General features: G+C 34.5%; 2 protein-coding genes across 7 annotated transcripts; both read right to left on the bottom strand.

Moving 5' to 3' along the window:
* Positions 1-1959: 1959 nt before the first annotated feature.
* On the bottom strand, positions 1960-9195 carry LOC137808241 (casein kinase II subunit alpha-2-like). Its single transcript, XM_068609268.1, has 10 exons — positions 8512-9195; positions 7851-7980; positions 6071-6265; positions 5665-5822; positions 3361-3451; positions 3171-3236; positions 2815-2897; positions 2519-2582; positions 2339-2407; positions 1960-2220 (listed from the first exon to the last, which is right to left on the bottom strand). The coding sequence occupies exons 1-10, from the start codon at positions 8808-8810 to the stop codon at positions 2161-2163; spliced, it is 1215 nt and encodes a 404-aa protein (XP_068465369.1). The 5' UTR covers positions 8811-9195; the 3' UTR covers positions 1960-2160.
* A 1469-nt stretch (positions 9196-10664) lies between these two features.
* Positions 10665-15681, bottom strand: LOC137808240 (ribonuclease III domain-containing protein RNC1, chloroplastic-like). 6 transcript variants are annotated; one of them, XM_068609267.1, is made up of 6 exons: positions 14735-14927; positions 12786-12866; positions 12092-12293; positions 11662-11949; positions 11268-11354; positions 10665-11142 (listed from the first exon to the last, which is right to left on the bottom strand). In XM_068609267.1, exons 4-6 carry the CDS (start codon positions 11800-11802, stop codon positions 10825-10827), a joined length of 546 nt encoding a protein of 181 aa, XP_068465368.1. In that variant the 5' UTR covers positions 11803-11949; positions 12092-12293; positions 12786-12866; positions 14735-14927; the 3' UTR covers positions 10665-10824. The 6 variants fall into 6 exon arrangements, with proteins under 6 accessions (XP_068465368.1, XP_068465364.1, XP_068465363.1 ...); XM_068609263.1 differs by having other exon boundaries at positions 11662-11862; XM_068609262.1 differs by lacking the exon at positions 12786-12866 and having other exon boundaries at positions 11662-11862; positions 14735-15681.
* Between the last annotated feature and the right edge of the window lie 7144 nt (positions 15682-22825).

Raw genomic sequence — 22825 nt, 5'->3', positions numbered from 1 at the left:
AAGGACACAGAGAAGAAAAAGAAAGAGAAAAGTCAAATAGAAAAGAAGAAAAAAAGACAATAGAAAGTAATAAAAAAAATGAATAAAGAAAGAAAACAAAAGAAAACTAAAAAAGGAAAAAAAAGAAAAAAGTAAAGTGTTTAAATTAAAGAAAAAAGAGTACAAAAAAAAAGTAAAAATTTAGAATAATTTGATTGAAGTGGTAAAATAAAAAAATAATTAATATATTTAAAAAATGACCAAAGTACCTTAGATTGAATATTAAGAGAAGTTTTAACTCCTACTATTGCTTTTCTTAAATTTTCTATCCTAAGTATTTATTTTTAAAAATAATAGCCGGTTACAATTTTAAAAAATACAAATATAAATAAATAAATGTCAAATTTATACATAAAAATTATTACATTATAGGTTGAATCTCTAGACGGTTTGTTGAGACACTAAACAATTTAATGTATATTCTGTTTATGTTTTGATGATAACAAAAGTTGAGTGGATGACGTACATGTATATTATAAGATCTAAATAATGTTTCAATTGTATTGTCCATTAGACAATATTATATATTTACAACATAAGTTCATGATAGATGGTCTTATGGACATTTCTAACTCGTATAACATATTTGTTAGTCATACGGATAAGACTTGTTAAATGCATAACAAAATTTATACTGAATATATTACTTTGTTCGAATAATGATTCTTACTATTGTAATATAAAGTAGATTATTCAAATGTCTACATGTTTGTTCATGTTAGATAAATTATTTAAATCCTAAATCCTAAACTTGTTAAACGAGTAATAACTTTTACTTAAACTAAACTTGTCTCATATATATATAATAAAAAAATGTTTAATTAAAGAGATTTTTTTTCCAAAAATGATAGGATTTGAATTTGCACATTAACTCTCTCTATCCATGTTTTTTTTTATATATTTTAAAATTCATCTTTCCTAAATAATTTTACTGAATAAGTATTGCGAATATCTTCTTCATATATTATGAATATCTTTAAAAAAAATAATTTGAATAAATTGAAAATCTCAAAATACTATATTTTATAGTATCATGAGTTACTGGAAAGAAATAATTTTCTTGATTATTTTTTATTACTTACCTGTATTGTAAATACTTTTCAATTAATTTCTCAGAAAATATAAAACTTTTATAATCCAATCTTAACAATTCTATAATATATATATATATATATATATATATATATATAAAATTCAAAATAGTTTTAAAATAAAATTTTTACATAATGGTAGAGAATTATTTTATAAAGATGTAGTATCTTATAAGAGGATGGACTTCACCTGAATATGAATTATTAGAATATTTTTTTAATATTCAATCAAAATTTGTTAATAAGAATATTTAAGTTATTTTTTTAAAATATATCAATTAACTTTTTTATTCTATTATATTAATCAATTATTTTTTTCAAAATTTGAAATAATTTTTCTTTAATTTCAACCTTCCAAACAATTTTATTTTCCGTTTTTTTTTCACCTCACTTCAATCCAAACAAATCATATTAAACTCTCAAGGTTTTCCCTGCAACTATGCATTGCACACTTCTATTATTCTATACGGATTTGGCAGTTATGCCTGTTCAGGAGGTATCAGTTAACAGTGTATACTGTGAAGCTAAAGATGGCAAACATGTACTTGACCCTTCTGTAAAGTAGATTACAGACAAATTTAGAGAATAAATTAAATGAGTAGGCTTGGACTTTCAGATGGAAAATTTGTAACAATAGTTCAAAAAATGAAACTGTACCTTGTTTAATAAAGTCTAATTACATTGAAACTCAATTCAAAATATAAGAAGAAATTTGTTTTCACCAGATTCAATCCATACATGTAACAAAAATTATACTATAGAAAAATAGTGATTTTTTTTTATCTGACATTAATAAAAAAAGTAAACACTGGCTTGAAGTTCTCGGGAGTTTATAATAAACTCTTTTAAGATAAAATTTAATTTTTCAACAGATTAACAAATTATTCCACTGGAACAAGATATGATATTGTTACATTCCACAACAAATCTAACAAACTATAATTAACAGAAGGCAACGATGCCACCACATGTTTGGGGTATATTATAAAACAATCCCACATACATTAACTCACGTTTATCACTAATCAAGTTATTGTGTCCTCATTCTGCTGCTTTCAGCTGCCCTTACTTGAGAGAAATATGGATGTGCCTACGGAAATACATCAAGGAAACAAATGTTAAATCAAAACATCACAGTATTGTGAAAATTAAGCTACTCACAACAATATAACCATGTTACACTAAATTAATGAGCTCTTTATTATTACCATTGCTTCTCTTGCTGTAAGCCTGTCTTGGTGATCGTATCGAAGGAGCTTATCAAGAAAATCAATTGCCTGAATATCGGATATTTTGAATCAATTAAAGACCCGTTATAAAGAATTGTTAATTACAGTGTAAAGTAATTGGTTAGTCCCAATGCCATAATGGAACACGGGTTAAATTACCTCAGGAGACACGAGATGTTGATTATCAGCATTAATAAATTTAGACCAAGGTTTGCGACTGTGCCTGCAGAGGTAATAGCGCAACACAAAAATGGGTAAAAATAGTAATATTGCGTGTGTGTGTGTGTGTGTATATATATATATAAGGAAAAGAGAAAGTCAAAAGAAAAGTAGTAAACTTCCAAGAAGAGAACTCGGATTCTACTGCATAGGCATGAAATAGTGACAAAACGATGTGAATTCGCTATATTAAAACTGGTTTGAAATACGCAAAAGATGAAATTAGAATATGATACCTTCCCACTAGTGCATCAAGTTGAGGATCAAGCTCCAGATGATACTTATTCAGATATGCATTCAGTTCATCAGTCCCAAGCACCTGGGGATCACAAAAAAGAAAAGAAAATGAAAATGAAAACCTTCAGATCTGGAAAGAAAAATATATCCTTAAATGATCAATAGGAGGGGAAAAGTCGTCTAGAATTCTGTCTTTTAGCATGAAAAAACAACAGGAAATAATTCAGGCATACTTAAGATCCCCATAAAACAAAAGATAAGATATTTTAATCTGAAACTTAAACACATTAACTTGCAGAGTGTCAACATGTTGATTTTGCAATTTTATACACTACTGAACCACCATAAATGTTACCTTAGCTATTTTGACAAGTTGATCATGGTTGTCGTGACCATAAAAGAAAGGCTCCTTGCGAAATATCTACATGAATTAAAATGATCATAACCCACAATTACACCCTCTTACACTAGTAGATTCAAAATTAGACTTCATATTAAACAGAAGCAAGGGTCTGAGTTGTAGACTACAGTTATATTATTCTCACCATTCCAGCAAACATGCAGCCAAGACTCCACATGTCTAATGAGTAGTCATAATCTTGCAAATCAACTAGAAGTTCAGGCCCCTTAAAGTATCTGAGAAATAAAAGCACAACACATGACATTTTTTTGGCGTGTCATTCATAAACTTTTTCAAAACTTAGATAGCAATATCGTACAAGTCTGACAAAATTTAAACAATAATTTTTACCTGGTCAATCTTATATCTAACTAACAAATATAAGCAAATTACAAACATTAAAAAGGGAACTCCAATAGTGAATTAATGCGGGTACCTAGAAGGAAGATGAGAATGTCTACATGATTATAAAACAAGTGGAAGATTAGGGAGCTGAATATGCTTTACTAATAATGAGTTGGACAGAGATTTACATAACCAGACAAGTGAACTAGGGTATGTTTAGGCCGAAAATAACAATAGTTCTTGGAACCCGGAACAATAGTTCTTCGAACCCCATTCCTTCTTGGGTATCCCTTTCCCTTATGCCAAAAAGCCCTCACATATGGCGACAAATGACTGGTGGTGTTTTAAATATCCTCAGCTATACCTGATACACTCAACCTCCCTAAATTATTGCTCAGTAGGATTAAATGAGGAAATGGGTTTATTTAACAAGTCTTAAAAGTAAAGTAACTTTGGCGCGTGATGAGAGCAGCAGCTCTGTCACCAATTTCCACTAGCAGGAACAAAGAGAAAAGACAAAAGAAATGGGATTGCGGATAACCCTAATCCTGGGTCTTTTCAAGCAAAATGACATAAAGTGGCATCATTTTCAATTAAACAAATAATAACATCTGAACTCGCCAACTGGGAAGTGACCTCATGATTTTGGCCAAGTTCACCTGAGTTTACCTCAAGCCTACTCAAAAACAATTCTACGAGTTAACTCGAACAAGGGATGTGTGTTTGTAAACTACTACGTTTTTGCGAGTTATAACTTGAGTTTGATTACCATAGAAAACACAATTGGTTGACAAACATTTTAGGAAAGGACCAGTTTGAGGTGGCAGCATGGTTTTAAAGTTTGTTTTTCAAATCCAACTTTTAAACAACATGTTTAGCTAGAGAGGAGCTCAATTATTTTTTTACTCAATTTTGAAACACTTTAAACATTCTAGGAAAGGACCAGTTTGAGGTGGCAGCATGGTTTTAAAGTTTGGTTTTCAAATCCAACTTTTAAACATGTTTAGCTAGAGAGGAGCTCAATTATCTTTTTACTCAATTTTGAAACACTTTGAACTCAATTTTTAAAATTAAAAAGTTATTTTGATTTTTGGATTTCAATCATAAACCCACTTATTCAATCCCCATCCCTCTGGCATTACCCACTATTACTGTCATCTCCAATAGTCCAACCACTACCGTTGTCATTACAATTATCATCACAACTACCAACAACTACCACTCTCGTAGGTGCTGCCACAGCCACCACAGACATCATTATTGGTAGCCTTTTGGTCTTTCATATTCTCCCCGACTATTGTTACTGCAACCATTGACACTCAATATTACTGCTATTGTTACGACCACTAGCACTGATAGTTTCCCTCCTCACTGCTCACCGTCTCCATCCATAACCGCCATCACCATTAGTTGCTATGCTACCACCACCATCATTGCCACCCACCTTTGGATATTGTACAGCAGCAGTGCTACTCCTCCCAACCTAATACCACCACGTTGTAGGCCACTGCAACCAACACCAGCCATAACTCATGTTAGCAGCAGTATCACAACCATGGTTGCATTGCGGCTGCAATCACTAGTCATTCAGCATTCACTGCCATACTCTCACTGCTGCAGCCACAATCATTGATTTCCACTGTAATTTATAATAAACTTTGTGCAAGTCCTAATAGTCACTGTGTTCAGTAGCAATAGATTAGACTGAAGCACACGCATTTTAATTGACCAAGAACATATCACTTCTACACCTGTACTTCAGACGTGAAAATTATTTTAGAGCAAAATTTTGTATTATTGATGCACTGTTTGATCAAGTTTCCACATCTTCCGAATGATGTTAGCAGATATACCACTACATGCACTGTTTGATCATGTTTCCACATCTTCTGAATGATGTTTAGCAGATGTACCACTACTTGGGAAGCAATAATTCCACTAATCCATTTGTATTAAAAATTCATACTTAAATGAGCTAACTATACCTTACTGCTTTTGATATATATTATATGCTGATATACTCAGGTTCATCCATTGTATAAATATTTTATTATTTTACTTCAGAAATTGAGTTGTGAGCATAGTCAATTGGCCAGAACATTACCTTGAAGCCACACGAACATTGTATTCCTTTCCAGGGTGATAAAATTCAGCAAGACCCCAATCGATCAAGCGAAGTTTCCGTAATTCATGATCTATCATAACATTATGAGGCTTGACATCTCTATGCATTATGCCTTGAGAATGACAGTAATCTAAGGCCTGCAATTCACAAATAAAGCTTCCATTTAACAAGAGAAGGTCCTTGAGGCATATTTCTGCAAATGTAAAGTAATAATATTTTACATGATGCATACTCAAAAGCCTATACACATATAATCAGATGCAAAATTGATTTGAACCTTGTCCAAAACAAAGATACTAAAATTACTTTTAAGGAAAAATATATAAAGGAGAGGACACAGAACACCAGTCGAGGTATACCATAAGAGATTGAAAAATCATGTTACCTTGAGAAGCTCGTATATATAATAGCGTATGTCATAGTCAGTCAAGGTTGGATACAAAACTTTAAAATCTGTACTGTTGACATACTCAAATATTAAGCTAGGAGTTTTAGAGTGTTGATCTCTGACAATATCAAGAAGCTTGACAATATTTGGGCCCCCACAAAGGTTCTGAAGTATTTTTATCTCTCTTTTAATCTGCAAAAAGAGGTTAAATATCTCAGAAGGTAACATAAAAATCTCATAAAAACTGAATGTTTCATTACATGAAACACTATATAATAAAAAATGTTTTTAAAAAAGTAGAAGATATATACTAAGTCCATAAAATGTGAGGACCACTTTGTGGTTCTACTCTAAAAATTGGAAGTGAAGTTGTATTTCTTCATGCCCTAAATCATTCACATCACCAGTTGGAATCAAGGTTTGGCTACCAACTCTGCTAACAATTTAAAAAATACAACTTGCAGGAGCAGGTTTCTGCAATGAAGCAGAACAACTCTACGTCCTGCCCTCGCTGTGGAATCACACATTCCACCATCTCCTTTCCAGCATTTTGTTTCAAAAAGAGGATGCCCCACATAAGGCTAAAGTCCTTCTTTAATCCAATCATGGATATGCATACTAGGGATATACAAAAAAAGTCTCTCCCTTATTGCATGTATTTTGAAGATGACATAAAGTTGGCTAAGAAACCTAGGGAAGCAGTTAACTCTCTCAACTCAAACTTTGGAGACAAAACTTTGAAAACAAAGGGCCTACACTAGAGCAGAAGTAAGACAAAGTAAATGCAATGTAACTTCAGCAAGAGACAAGAACGTGACACAGAAGAAAAACTGAGAAAAGATGTCATACTACATATTTCTAAGTTTAAAAAATCTAGAACAAATAATAAAAAATGATAGAAAAACTAATGAGGATGCTACACAAATGTAGAAAGATATTGGGGGCTATTTATGTTCGCAAAGCGCCAACCAAATTCAAAGGCCAGTGTTATCCTACTGCTACACACTCAAAATATTTTATTGTAGTGATGTTGGGCCTTTTAAAAGGACAGCAAGGAAAAAATGTTGGAATAGCATAAACGAGAAAGCAAAGATGGATGTGTGGTCATACAAGAAAAAACAAAGTACGGAATGATAGTACAAGAGGAGAGATGCACCGATTGAGAAAAAGATAACGGAAATCGATAAAAGTGGTTTGATTTGAACATGTATAAAGAAGACCAAGGGAGAACAGGAGGAATAATATATTATATGGTTTTGGTTTCTATGAAGAGGAGGAGAGGGAGGCCAATATGGATTGAAGGAAGTAGTCAACAGGGATTTCATGGTAAATAACACTGTTGAAACTCAGTATTTAACTAAACAAAAAAGTGTCATGTGATCCATGTAAACAACCTCTAATAGTTAATAATCCTTGAAGCTCACCAATATTTAGGGTGACACAGAATTACACATTTTTTCAGCTAAGGAGAACTAGTTCAAACTTTGAAGCTACTAGTCTCCATTCAAAGCATAACTTCCAAAGGTCAAATATTATGTCTTTTATTTTATGTTTTTTATTGGAAATAATTATTGCACAACTGTGTTAGGAGATTGTGCAGAGTAGTGCCAGATGTTATCCAACAGCTCACAAGAAAAAGTGAAAGAGTATATGCGTGAAACTTGTGCCTAAATTTTAGGAGAACAATTCTCATGAAGCACCCCTACTCGACTTTTACTCGTAGTCTCCAGGTCCCAAAGGTAAAAAACAAGATCAATGTAAAAACAAAATCTCTCACCTTTTTTTTCTTAACAGGCTTGAGAATCTTGATTATACAGCGGTCGTTGCTATTAACATTTACGCCTTCAAAAACCTCACTATACTTCCCCCTTCCCACTTTTCGCACAACCTCATAATCATCCTGATCGCTGAAAAGAGCACACAGAAAATTCATAAATAAAATAATTGGAATGGAAAACGTAAAGCCCCAAAAGAATTAGACCTCCTGCCGATGAACCTTGCTCAAAGAATCAACAATACTTCAAGTATTTCATTTTAGACAACATATAACAATTACATCAACCAACCAAATTACATCAGACAAGTTGATTCGTCATGGTCAATCAGCTTCTGAGTTCATACCACACACCGAACGTAAGAGGGCCAACAGATCCAATCAAAAGGATATAATCATAACACAAGCGGTATCATTCAGCATCCCCGTCGGACATCGAAATTTGAAAAGAATGTGACATAAAATTGTTGAAGGTTTAGGTATTTGAAATGGAGGACAAGTAACAAAAACTACAAAAACAACACCTGAGGCTTATAACCTAAAAGGAAAAATATCCATTAATTGAGAATTGGGGCTAATTAAGGCGCTACAAAAAGCTTAGAAAACAAAATTAGATAAGAAATCAGCAAAAGGATGAGAAATATGTTAGAGATGGGAATATTACCCCCATTGAACGGTGAGAGATTCATAATCCCAGTACTCTTTGGGGCGAATAACGTTGACATCGGTGTAGACACGCGCCTTCGACATGGGTTGGGGATTGGAACCCGAGATCTGGGTTCTGTTGCGCTGATGAAGGATTGTGGTGGTCTTAGTTTCGATGAGGTGGGTGGGGATGCGCACGTTAGGGGGTTGCGCAACCGGCGCACGCAAGGCGACAAGGGTGCACACTAGCAAGAAGCGGAGAAGTATTGCTGGTGGTTCGTGCGCATATTTAATGCGTGTGTAAGGATAATTACACATACTTTTTACATTCTCTAATATTTTTTTTATATGTAAAAGTGTCAAACGAATAATACCCCCTCCGCTTTTGGAGTAACTTTTTTTGGAATGGTTTGAGGTATGAGGTTTGAGTTTTGAGGATCATTTCCCTTACTCAATAAAGCTGGTACACTACGGCCTCCTTCAACTTCATGCCGTTTTAGGTCCTTAAAATAAATTTATTTCAATTACCAAACTGGTGTGAGGTGATGCTTCAACCAAACTCATGCAGAAAAATAGGCACTCTAGCTACACTCTTCTAATCATATTTAGACTCTTATTAAATATTTTCTATATCATTCAAATGAAAGCTCAAATATGATTGCAAAATAACTTAACGAGTCTTCTCCCCAAACTCAGACTAATGTTTCTTAAGATCACAGTGAGAATTCAACGATCAGAAGTTTTGAATACAAACTTAAGTTATGCAGCATGCACCACAACGATCAGAACATTTTTTAAATGTATATGTTACTTTCTCATACTCTCTGTAAAATAAGAGTCGTATATTTTGTAATTTTGACAAATTTTAATATATAAAAATGTGGTAGCTAAAATTAGTAGTTTCCCAGAATGCCCAAGTTATGTAAATCAGATCATATTCATTTGACATTCTTGTATTAAAAAGTTAAAAAGAAATGGGCATAAGATATTTAGAATGCCCAAATTGATAGTAACCTTAACGTGTTTTCATATGAGCCCATGGTAGCAGGTGCTGAATAGAAATTGAAAAATGGGAACTCTCAAAAGTAATTCTCATATAACAAGTTGGTGCCCCATTATGAATATAACCTCCAAACCGTCCATTCATTTTGAATAGAATAGACAGACTTCTAACTTTCAAATCATAGCTCCATCCTTTAAAATAACACTAAACTCCGGTTTTTCTCACAAAATATTATACCTGCACTCCAATCACTATGTGTTTTCTAAATGTCTTAGTAAATCTACAATTAAAAAAAGTTTCAATCTTATAACTGATGTAGGAATTAAGATTTTGCTAGACGTTCAAGAAAATGATTGAACTAGTTATTACCATTTGGTATGAATGAACAAATAAACATTGTTAGTAGCTTCACAAGCACGATAAAAACTTATTTAGAGATGAAAGACTGAGCCAGATGGATCTGCCTATACAAGGGGGAGAGGATATATAGCAGTTCTGCATGCCAGTTTGGGATTTTAACCCTTCCTCAAAACTTGACTAGGAAAATTTTTGGACTCCAAAAGCATTTGCCATTCAATGAATGGCATTCACTACGTTCCAGCCTGGCCGAAGCAGGTTCTTCCAGCACCACGACATTCTTTCGGTGCATGCTAGGGATTGTAACAATACGAATTGTATATTACAAAAGTGACACGAATAAGAAAATTTGGAAAGTAGAGTACTCAGCTTATGGAAATCCTGTAGTAAATGGATACATACATGCATAAGTCAACCGAAGGTGCACCAGATTTCATCATTGGAAAAAAGGGCAACCTTTTCAACCAACCAAAGCAACCTGCAGAGTTTTGTCCAAACAGAAAATTTTGAAAAAGACCACTGTTTCTCAAACCATGAGATGAAATTGTAGCAGGACGATCACTATGCGAAGAGTACAAGACTATGACATAATTATTCTATAACTACATCTTTCAAGAGATTTTTTTGGGGGAGGGTAGTTCATAATCATTAGTTAGATTCAAAATTTAGCCCCATAATTTTGTTACAATGGACAAGTATGAGGTAATATTCATCCTAAAATCACCTACTTGACCAACAAAGTCTGGCTATGGTGATTGGAGAAGAACAGATAGCCAGACACATCCACATAACGCATCCTCATCTCCATGCAATTTTAAGAATGTAGAGCTCAGTCTTCAAAATTAATAGAATACAGTGAATATATATACAAGGGCAACTTCAAAAGAATTTGCAAATCAATTAAAGCAAGGTGGACCAAATCATAATATGTAATTCTTCTATCCTTGTCACTATTGTTCTGTCTCTTCATATTTACATTGCCTCAGACTGGATTTGCTCAAAGTCAAAAACCTCAAACATCAGACGTCTCACATCACGTTTACCATAAACAGCATATGAAAGCCCGTGAAGGGCCTGTTGAACAGCCGTATTGACTGGGTACTTCAGTTTATAGCTGCGCTGATATGCGTCTTGAACCTCTTCGGAATATATAATAAAGTGGTGGAGATTTTTGTTCCTCAAATATCTTCCACAATACTTGTTCATAAGAAACCTGCGGTGTCTATTTTGTAACCAGGACCCTGGAGCATCTAAATGCTTGATCAACAATCTTTCAGCCATTACCAAATCCTGTAAAAATGCCAAAAAGACAAATTATATGGTATGCAGTGCAAAGACACGAGAAAATTTTAGTGTATGATATAAAGAGTTTCTTTTCAATCAAATATTAATACAGTGAACAGAAAGATTAGTACCTGAATCTTTTGGCCAAGGTATTCTAATCGCTCGTAGCAAAATCGAGGATGATCGAATTTGTACTTTGATGGGTGCAAGAAACATAGCTGTGATTCAACAAGAAATTCAACAGTATTAACGGTAGTTGGGGAACCTTCAAGCTGATCACATTTTCCTAGGAAGACAGGTTAAAGAAGAGCCCCCACCACCCCAGACAACTTCATTTGTCATTAAACCTGGCCAATGTAGCATGAATATTGAACCCAAGGATGGGACAATGGAAGCATGCATGGTTATATATTTATTCAGAGGTGCATCAAAAGATATCCCCAACCCTCAGAAGTCAAGTCAAAGTGTATGTAATAGTCAGATCTGGCAAATGAAAATCACACTGAGAGGCAATAATAGAGATACCTGCAACCCAAGATCAAGCTCTATGTTCCTGGCTTTAGTAATTTCTGGAATTCTATCTGTCATTTTTAGTGGATATCTAAGGACTCGCATAATCTGAGGTTTGCAATCATAATCCCATACATTTCCTCTAAACCGATGCATTCCTGGAGGAACACAAGCTCTGAACAGCCGTGGATGTGCAAACAAGGCATCTGCAGGAGGCTGAATGCAGAGCAGTAAACATCATTGCTGTTCTTCAAATAATAACATATGCCAATTATATTGAGCATCAGGGTTTTGCATGCACAACTGACAAAAGAGCAGAGAAACAATTTTGAATTTATAATGAAGCAAGATTAGGTTTGGCAACCATAGTTCACAATATTTAGTTTTTTATGTGGTAGCTCTTTCGAAATAAATAAATACTGAGACAGAAGACTGTAGAACATGCCTTGTACGCAACCATATCTTGCCAGCTTATCTTGCCTTCAAACTCCGCAGATACATGATCTATATCTTCAAGTTGCCTACGCAATTTGGGCTGGCATTCCTCAGCATCTGGATCCATTCCAAAGACTTCAAAAAGAACACGATATACTTCTGGCATACCAAAACAGAGATAGATTGCCCCAAACAAAGCCCAAAACACAGACCTGCAATGATAGTAGCAAATAACAAAAGCCATACATTCAAGAAACAGATTATTGGCAGACACCCATTTAATTGATCAAGGTCATTCTACAATTAATGATTAAAACAACAACAACAAAAATATCATCAAGAGAGGCTAATGAAATTTGTCTTCTCTTTCATATATTTCCCTTTAATAGTATTCAACTCATTTAATTGTAGCAATTTAAGAGTTAACAGCTTGGTCTCCAAAGGAAGCTAGCATCAAAAGAAAAGGTCATTGATCTCACAAACTCATGGCCCATATTATGAGGATTAGGCAGATGGAGAAACACAATGTTGAGCTACAGAGCACGAAACAAACATATTTGTCCAAATTTTGCAGGCAGGTTTTCAGTTAGAAGCAAAAATAACACCAACGAAATTTTCAAATCCAAATCTCTTACTGTTTTAAAGAATAAGGTTTAAGTACTCATTTGATCACTACAATTACAGAAAATTTCCCCAAATAGTACCTATAGTTGAAATATTATCTTCAAGTCCTTACACATACGAGTTGTAGACCCTTTTAGTCTCTGCATGTATCAGTTTAATCCCTACGACAAGGATTAAAAATTATATATATTATATAAGGATTAAAAGAAGAATTTTTTAGCTTATGGAATAATGAGAAAGTTTGTATAACTAAAAAAACCAAATAATAACTTTATACTATGAGAGGGAAAGGTGGGGGCATTACAAACTTAATAACAACTGAAAATTCAGTGTTAATCTAATTAAGAAATCCAGTTTGGCCAGTCAGGTTACTCCAACCAAACATATTGAATATGCCAACAGCTCCCCGATGTCAAGGTTTTTCGGCTGTCCACATCCCTAACACTATCACAACTACGGCTGGTGCATCAGCCGTATTTATCCACAATTTCCCACAATATACAAGGATTGAGAGAAAACCATGACTGCATTCTAAAACCTTCCCTAACAGTAACACATAATTGCGGACCTCTGACGTCGTCCTTACATTTTCTAAAAAGAATATTACTTGAAAGTGAGCATATTGTATTGTAAAGAAGCTACAGCAACAATTCCTAACATCAACTACCATCAATTTTGTAGTGCTATGGCACAGTAATTCCTGATTTTTTATTTTCTTAGACATGATCTCAGTAATATTCCTGGTAGGTCATTGGCTAACCCATAAGAGTATGATATGATTATGATAACTAAATATATTTAATAGGTGAATTTCGATAAAACCGTTAAGTTAAGACATTTAAACTATTTTGATAGGAATCATGAGAATAAAGAGACATAATTAGGAGAGAAAAAAAGGACAGATTGAATGTTTTAGCTTGGGATCTCTATACTTTATGCTGACTAGAACATTTTAGCGTTCACCCTGAGGTAAGTAAATCAATCTTGTGCTATTTTCAAAAATGCGAACAATAAGAAGGACTATGTCATAAAAGGAGGAAGAGGAGGTATCCCAAACCTTACAAAATGATGGCAAAGTAATGGAAAAGATGCCCAAGCAAAATGAAAAAAGGACGAAGGAGTCAAGAAGGATGTAGGAAGAACTTAAAGGGAAGTAAAATAATAAATGCCTGTGATGACAATGAGGGGTCGTCGCCAAAGCTTATTTACGCTTGAGAATCTTCCATGAGATCATCAGCAAAGCTTATTTATGTTTGGCAATCTTCGCTTGATGTCGTTGCCAAAGCTTGTACACTTGGTATTGGTCACCACAAAAGCTCGAGGTTGGGGGCCTGTGTAATGTTATGGTCCAAGTCCAATCTCCTTAGGGTCGATCTCACAAATATTCTTGGTAGATAGCCGAGCTAAAGGAATGTGTGATTGGTTTACCACTTCTTTTAGCCTTCGAGCTCAAAGCCCGAGGTTGGGAGTTGTGTAGTGTTATGGCCTAGGCCTAATCTCCTTAGACTCGATCTCAGTAACATTCTTGGTAGGCTGTTGGCCGACCCATAAAGAGTAAGATGCAACAATTAAATATGTTTAATAGGTGAATTTCGATAATAGGTTAAGACATTTAAACTATTTTCATACGAATCATGAGATTAAAGATGCGTAATTAGTAATAAAGTAATGAATTATATAGATAATCACTCAAGTATCAGAAATTATGTTAAGTAGTCCTCAAGTAATGAAAAAATCTTCAAATTAGTCCTTAAAACATTAGTGAAATATGTCAACATAAGAACCAAACCGATGGATATTCAATACTTTAAGCACTGTCTACATAATTCATAACTTTGTTTATTTAGGAGAGAGAGTGATATACTTGAGAAATCGAATTGATGTTCATTCCAATGTAACACCATGAAGCAACTTCAGATGCAAGAAAAACGACAGTAAACAGAAACAGCTAGCATCATCACAATCATCACAAAAAGGAAGCACGTTGATTGTAAAAGAGTAACAAACAAAACAAAAAAGAGGTTCTTACTTTACAGTTGCCTCCCTTTCCTTCCGGACCAACTTATCCATATCATGATACGGGAACACCAAATTGTGCAAGCTCGAAGCTTTAATCCACTTGGGCATGCTCCCCTTCCCTATCAGCCCAAAAACACGCTCCCTCATGGGGGCAGGCGACTCCCTCGGATACCTCTGCAAGAAAAACTCGGCGAAAGCCAGCTCCAGCACGTACTGCCCCAGAAAGAAGAGTCTGGAGTGGCCGTACCTCACGTGCCGCGCCTTGCTCCTCTGACTCGACTCGTGCTGGAACGCCAGATACAAAAGCGTGTCAAGCTCTCTGGCGGGGTTGCTATCGTCGCCGAGCGTGTGGGAGGGCTCCAGCGGGTACCCCAGCGCTTGCTTCACTTCGAGCAGGTGCTGCTCCATCCACGCCCTGTCTCCGTAGTTGAGCTCAGTGAAGGGTAGGCACGAGCTCAACAAGGGGAAGGATTTAAGGGAAAGTTGGGGGCTGTTGAGGAACCTGTTAGCCAATCTTTTGTTGTCTAGTGGGGGCGTGAGTATGAGACCCCGCGGGGGCGCGCGTGGGGTTCGGCGGTAGGGTCGCTTGCGCTCCTCGAGCTCTTTGAGAAGGCGCTGGGGACTGTTCTTGGGAAGCTCCTCCTGCGGCGGGTCTATGGCAACCGCCGAAATGCGGAGGGGGAGAGGTTGCGGGGTGGGGGTTTTGGGGAAGATTTGGATTTGCAGGGCAATGGGATTGAGTGAAGATGTGAAGGAGAAGGTGCGGGAGAGTGTGAAGGAAGAAGAAAGCTCCATTGGTGTGGTGAAATGAAATTCGGTGGTGGGCGATGGTGAGATATGAACATTAGAGTGAAAGTGTGGGTTTCGATAACATGGATTGTAAGGTTGATTAAAGGGGTTTTGGGTGGGTTCTGGTTGATGCAGGGTTTTGGGATTCCACGATTACAAGTCCATTTTAGTTATTACATTTATTCACTATAACTATTTAAAAATATTGTTTTTTCTATATATAAGGAAGAAAGAAAATAAGTATTTTTTTTTCTATTCATATTTCTTCTCTTTATTTTTTAAAACTAGATTTTTTATTTTTAATTTGATAAGATTTAAAATCCGTTTTTATTTTTTTTATTTTGAATTTTCTGATTAACTTTATACTGCTGTAATTTTGTAGTTGGTGATGGAAATTGTGAGTTTGTTTAGTTGGAGTAATGAATTTGATGGAAAACATGATTATAAAATGAAAAACTATTGATTACTCACACAAGTAAAAGAAAATAAGAACGTTTTAAAAATATTTATATATAATATCATACCAAAATATTCATAACAAAAAAAAATATTCATAACAATAGAAAAATAGAAAAATATGTATAATGTAAAAATACTGGTAAGACAGAAAAAAAATATTGATATATAATAATATAATATAAAAATATTCATATATAATATTATACCAAAATATTTATAAGACTAAAAAATTATAATAGAAAAATATACCTAAGATGTTAAAATATATTCATAGATAATATAATATAAAGTTAAATGACAATATCATACTAAATATGTAAAGAGAGATGATCTTTGAAGGTAAATTGGTATAGTTAAGCACTTAAAAAAAATTGACACAATTAAGAAACATTTCAACTAAGCGTAGTGGAATGTGAGGAGAGTACGAGTCCATTTAAATAGGAATTGTGAATACATTGTGAATGCTAAATGTGCATCCTTCATCCATACTAATGAATATTAAGTTTGAATTCAAATTGAGTGTGACAGAGAATCTCAAAGCATTCTTATTCAATTATTGTACCCATATCACCAAAGTAAGAATTGTTGTAGACATGTGAGAAAAGAAATCTTAGCAAAGTAGCAATTGTTGTAGGCATGTGATGTGAGAAAGGATGTCATGTGAGAAAATAAAGGGGGTGCACGCTGTTTCAATAGAAGTTGACAACAGTGTGTGAAACTTCTTCATTCGGTGACCATGCAAGGTTATTAATGGTGAAGACAACTTCTTTATTATGAAACTGAGAAAAAATAAATGAAACAAAGTGTACCGTTTGTGAGAATTTTCTATACACTGGAAAAAAATGGCACATTCGTTTGAGGGATTTGACTTAATAATGAATAAAATTTGAAATAATTATGTTGTTATATTCAATTCAGACACAATTTTGTTATATAATAAGAGAGCAATGGAGCCTTGTACCCATCATTTGTTTTACTTCAATATCTCTCAATTGTTGTATCCACATAAAAAAAAATTGAGAAGAAGGTTTGTGAGATACATTATTTTCTCTTTCTATTGTAAAGTTCAAACAAAATCGTAAAGGCAATTTAAATTTTTCATAACATTCTTGTCTACCATCTTGTTTCCTCCTATTCAGGCAAGACACACACACATTTACAAATGACGACATCTATTGATCCAATTTATTGTCTCCACAAAATTAAAAAAAGCATATCAAGTTGAATTTCATCCCGTTCAAAACGAGGATTACTGGTCTACTTATACCAGATCAAATTTCATACCTAACCCCCACATGCAATGTAAAAACTCGGGATGACTAATTACAACTCGTTTGAGTAATGAAATGGATCAACCAATTTAAAACAAGCACAAAAAAAAATGTTCTAACTGTCACAATAAAAGTCACCACAGAGAAAATTGTCCATTTAGACAATAAAATTATCCTTAATGTTGTTTTCATAAAATATTTTAATATTATCTTCTTTTAATGACTTATATAATTTAATTTTTTATAAATACATTTATTTTAGCATAAATAGATGTATATTATTACTCTTTACATATTATATAATCTATAACTTCATATAATATATAATCTAAAAATTTATGCATAAACCATATCCATTTTTTTATAATTGTATCAACCCTAAAATGTAATTCACAAGCATATTTTTTTTATAAAAAAAACAACAAAAATACTTTTAACTTTAACAATATTTAAAAAATGTCAATATTTTTAATTTATCACACAAATCATTTTTCTTATTGGGATAAGGTGTGTGAGCCTCGGGATTTTGGAGGTCATGGAATCATTGATCTTAGGATTTTTAACTTAGCATTGTTAGAAAAGTGGATTTGGGGACAGATAGAGGAGGTTTGTGGAAAGAGATTCTCGATTCTAAGTACGGAGGTTGGAGAAGCCTGAGAGAAGACAACAAGTCTAATAGGGGTTCTCTCTGGTGGAAAGATCTGAAGGAGGTGTGGAATTCATAGGGTTGGGGCAGAAGTTTTGAAGATGGGTTAAGTGGAAAGTGGGGGACGGTAAGAAGATATCTTTCTGGGAGGACAATTGGTTGGGTTGCGGTAATTTGAAGGGAGTTTTTCCAGGACTTTTCTCTATAAGTTCGGCCAAAGACGCAAAAGTGGTTAAGCTTGGATATTGGTATAATGGTGTGCGGGTGTGGAATCTGGAATGGCGCATATCCTTTTTCGACTGGGAGAAGTCTTTGGTGGAACAACTAGTTCAGTTATTGCAAGAGGCGAAGTTGACTTTGGGGGAGGCAAACTGTTGGGTTTGGAAGGTTGGGGAAAGGCAAACTTTCTCAGTCAACTCTGCCTATGTTCAGGTAAGGCGGGGTAGAGGAGGGGAATTTTCTCCTGAGCATAGTAAGTTGTGGAGGTGTAAAGCCTTGCCTTCTGCTTTGTTCACTGCTTGGAGGGTGGTGGAGAATAGGATTACCTCAAGGGTTAATTTGGTAAGGAGTGGAGTGGCGGTGGAAAATTCCTTGTGTTGTTTGTGCGGGGAGGAGGAGGAGTCGTCGTGTCACTTGTTCTTTGTTTGCAGGTTTGCTTGGCGTATCTGGTGTCTGTGCTTTGAGTGGCTTGGAGTGTAGTTTGTTTTTCACAAGGACCCTAAGTCAAATTTTGCACAATTCAGGATGAGTCAGACTTCTGTTTCGGTTAACGACGTTTGGGGTTCAATTTGGGTTGGCATTGTGAGCGAAATTTGGAATATTAGGAACTCGGTCATCTTTAATAGTGGAGTGGCAGATGTGTCTGAGGTGTTCGCTTCGGTGCACGTTAAGGTATGGTCTTGGATTCATGCAAAATCTCGTTTTTCTTATTTCTCGTATTCTAGTTGGGTTTTAAATCCTTTGGATTGTATGAGGTTGATTATGTAATGTTGGGTAGTGTTGGTCTAGTAGCCCATTTGACAAACTGGTAGGCAGGCGTTCTAATAGGAGTTATTGTCAGGTATTTATTTATAAGGGTTGGACCACCCATGAAGTGGTTTCTATTTATTTATTTATTTTATTACTGATAAAAAAAATCACACAAATCATTTTTAACCCAATTTATTTAAAATTATTGTAAAAAATAATTTTAATTCTTCAACTTTATATATGATTTTTTTAAATAAAACAAAATTAAATTTTTGATATTATCTATAAAATAAAAATATTCAAATATATATATTTTTATTTTAAAAAATATTAATTATCATTCATTTTGAAGAAAATTTCAATTGAACTTGTGAATCGAATTGAGAACTTCAATTTAGATAAAATATACTAAAGTTGTCAATCTAGTGTACAATTTTTTAACATTTTATTTAAACCGAAGTTATCAATCCGGTTAACAACTTTAATTAAAAAAATTAAAATAAGTGACAGATTAATAGATTTAATTCATGTTGCCAACTTTAACTAAAAAATGTCAATGTTTATAAATTTTTTGCATTTTCTCATTTATGTAATTTTTAAAATGGATTACACCATTTTATAGTAAATTTTCCTTGTTTACACTAGTAAGAAAGAAGAGTGTTTGTTACAAAAAAAACTGAGGCAAAAGGAACTAAAGTACAGTTTGGCATGGATATTTGTGGAGTTATTTGATGATGGTAAATAGTATATACATGCTTATTGATTTGTGTGATAGTATGTAGATGAGTGAAGCATATATATTAACTTGGATCTGAGAGACACAGTACTCCATGCAAGGAATCCCGACAAGCATGGGTAGCTACTTTAGGGATTGCAGTCAGGTTGTTTATGCTTTTCGTTTTTGGTTTGTTGCTTTGTGGTTAACGAAGTATGAGAGGTAATGGATTGATCGAAATGGAAATAATGGTATAGTGAGGTGTTGTAGGGCATGTTTTAATTAAGCATTATTATTTGGATAGGCAATAATCCAAGGAAAAGGTCCAGAGAAAAACTCATTCGATTCTGACATGGATTTCTATGAATGATCTTTCTGTCCCATGATCAGTCTGCATTCTAAAAGGGACCGTTATTGACCTAATATGCATGATGAGGGAGCAAGATCATGAATATGCCCTTGATGGCTACGTGTGCTGGGTGTTCATTATATTAGGATCTTTCAGCTACCACCAATTGTTCCTCACCATCACCATATCTTATCAACAACACCCAGGTGTCAATGCTTAGATTTTCTTTTACTATATATCTATAACTCACTTCACTTCTTTCATACACTTCACATGCACGTTACCCACTCAATACATTATTAATGCATTTTCACTACTACTGAATTTGATTTTTATAATTAAGATCTTTTATAAATTAATTAAGAGAAGAAATTCTACTACAGAGGACCAATTTCAATAAATATTAGGTATTGATAAAGTTAATAAATATTTCATACTAATAATAACATTATATAATATATCATGATAACTTTGCTAGACGAGTAGAGATAATTAACTTGATATATTGGCTTGGGAACAAATATATTCGATGGAGCAAGAAGTCTTGAAAAAAAATAATTAAGGGATTTTAAGAATGACTATGAGTTTAAATAATACTTGAAATGTATTTCATAACAATAGTCGGTCTATAGCGTAACTCAATTAGTTAATTGAGAATTGGATGTAGTTTGTTGAGATAGATGAATCAATATAAATTGTTGAGCATATTTATCTTCCATATCTTCTTTACATTATATGTTATTATGGTCTGATTTCTCAAGAATGAAAGTGATCCGGTCGGTCATCGGTAGTCGATGACGTCAGCAGCAGATAACCACGTGGATCACTCGCAGGGTGACACGTGGATCAGGTGGCAGAGAAATCAGGAAGGAGATCACCCAGAACGGTGATCGGTGGGTAGTAACCGAGTGGCCACCGACAGATCAATTCCAAGATAAACACCTGGGGGAGAACGCGAGAAGCAATAGAGCACCGATCAGTCATCGGGTGCATGGTCATCGGGGTTTCGTGTTACACGCAGTTAAACTGGGACTGAGATTCCCAGCGAGAGCGTTACGCATGGACCTCGCATGATCATATCTCAGAGAAAGAGGAGCTGCTCGCCGGTAGAATCGTGCACGAGAGTGGCCTGAGGGAGTTAGTAAACCGGTCAGTGATTGGTGACTCTCTTAACCCATTACGTGCATGACATCATGAAGGGGAAATCATTTATGCAGAGAACAATGCTTGGTGAGTGTGCCTAGTCCAGCCACACCTGGAGTTCTCCTATAAGTGTGCGATTCACCCAGATGGAAGAAACGCGCTAAGTTACTCCGCAAGGGAATAACTTAGGCGCACAAAGAGATGCGCTAGAGCCCTTCAGGTAGTGGCACGTGTACGGTTAGATGTGAGTTGCATGCCTCCACGTGTCACCATCTGAGAGAGGCGCGACCAAGATAAAAGTGCACTCCGTGTCGTGAAAGGTACACACCCACGTTTTTACTCATTTTGGTACGTTTTCGCACAATAGCGTAATAGAATCCTGACACACGCAGAGGATAGCGTAACAGAATTCTGTTAGGCACAGACACAGAGAGAGAGAGAGAAGAGAATCAGAGAGAGATTCGGTGACATTTTTGTTGGTGGTTCTGTGACCTAACTTGAGCGTCGGAGTGCAAACGGCCGCTAGAGGCGCCGTCTGTGTGTTTTGCAGGTTGCGTTTGAAGTTCCCGGAGAAGGTTCTAAGAGCATTCTTGCGGATAGCACAATTGCATAGGCGGGGTAAGGAAGCGAGAAAGCAATTCCTCCATGCTTGAGTTGACGACAGGATCAGAAAGATTTGTGAGATTATGCAAAGAAAACAATTTTACCTAAAGAGCCTTTTGAATTGAGTTTTCTATCTACATCTATAACGATCAGACGCAAAGTATAAACTTGTGTCTGATGTGACCTATCAGACAAAACAACTACGTTAAAGACTTGTTTTCAAAATACATTTCTTTAACCAAAAAAATTATTAAATGTTTGAGTTAGGTCTTTTGAACTTAATCAAATGTGTCTTAGTATATAAAAATCTTTATTAGAAAACTTTCCTTAAAATCTCGCCTAATCTAGCAAATTATTCTACCTCTGGACTTGTGTTTGTCTCAAATCAACAAACTCAAATCACTAGTTGATAGACCCATCAAATTGAAGACATTGTCTATATATTTACATACTAACAATATTTGCAAAAATTTATAATAATTTGTGAAAAATAGTTATTTAGAAACCAATCTTATTTAATTCTCAGCTAAGATTTTAAACTACAACTTTCATGATCCATAAAACACTATAAATACTCTATGATGATTTGTTAGAAATAAACTAGAAAAATGATTAAAGTCAAGTAATTAAGATAAGTTACTGGATTACATATGATCAAATCTATCCGACGAAAGACTTACAGTTTGATCACTTGATAACTAATATATCGCTTGAGTATTTCCAATTGGATAAGATTTTGATAAAAATACAATTCAACTCTCCCTTTTTATGTTTTCTTCTCGTGTTCACACTTTATAATCTCCATAGCTTCTTGAGATGTTGAGATTTTTATATCTTTACTACATGTCCCAATTGACCATATTTGTGACATTTGGCTTCCATTACACTTGTTGTGTTCATGATTTTTTCTTGCAATAGGGACAAAACAAAATAACATGCATATCATTGTTTTGGTTGTATTTGTAGTTCTTGACATGAAAAAACTTTCAACAATATGAAATAAAGTACCTCCAAGAACACATTCTTCTCTCACTAATCTCTCTTGCTTTTGTACTTGCAAGACATATATAATTTTTTTCAAAGTAATTTTAGACAAGTCCTTTGTATTTTCCAACAAAATAATTGATATTTTGTATAATTAATTTGGAATTAGGAAA

This window comes from Phaseolus vulgaris, chromosome 3 (genome assembly GCF_000499845.2).
Source record: "Phaseolus vulgaris cultivar G19833 chromosome 3, P. vulgaris v2.0, whole genome shotgun sequence".
In the NCBI taxonomy this organism is placed as follows: domain Eukaryota; kingdom Viridiplantae; phylum Streptophyta; class Magnoliopsida; order Fabales; family Fabaceae; genus Phaseolus; species Phaseolus vulgaris.
The sequence above is the reverse complement of the archived record's forward strand: the minus strand, read 5'-3'. Positions and strand labels throughout refer to the sequence as shown.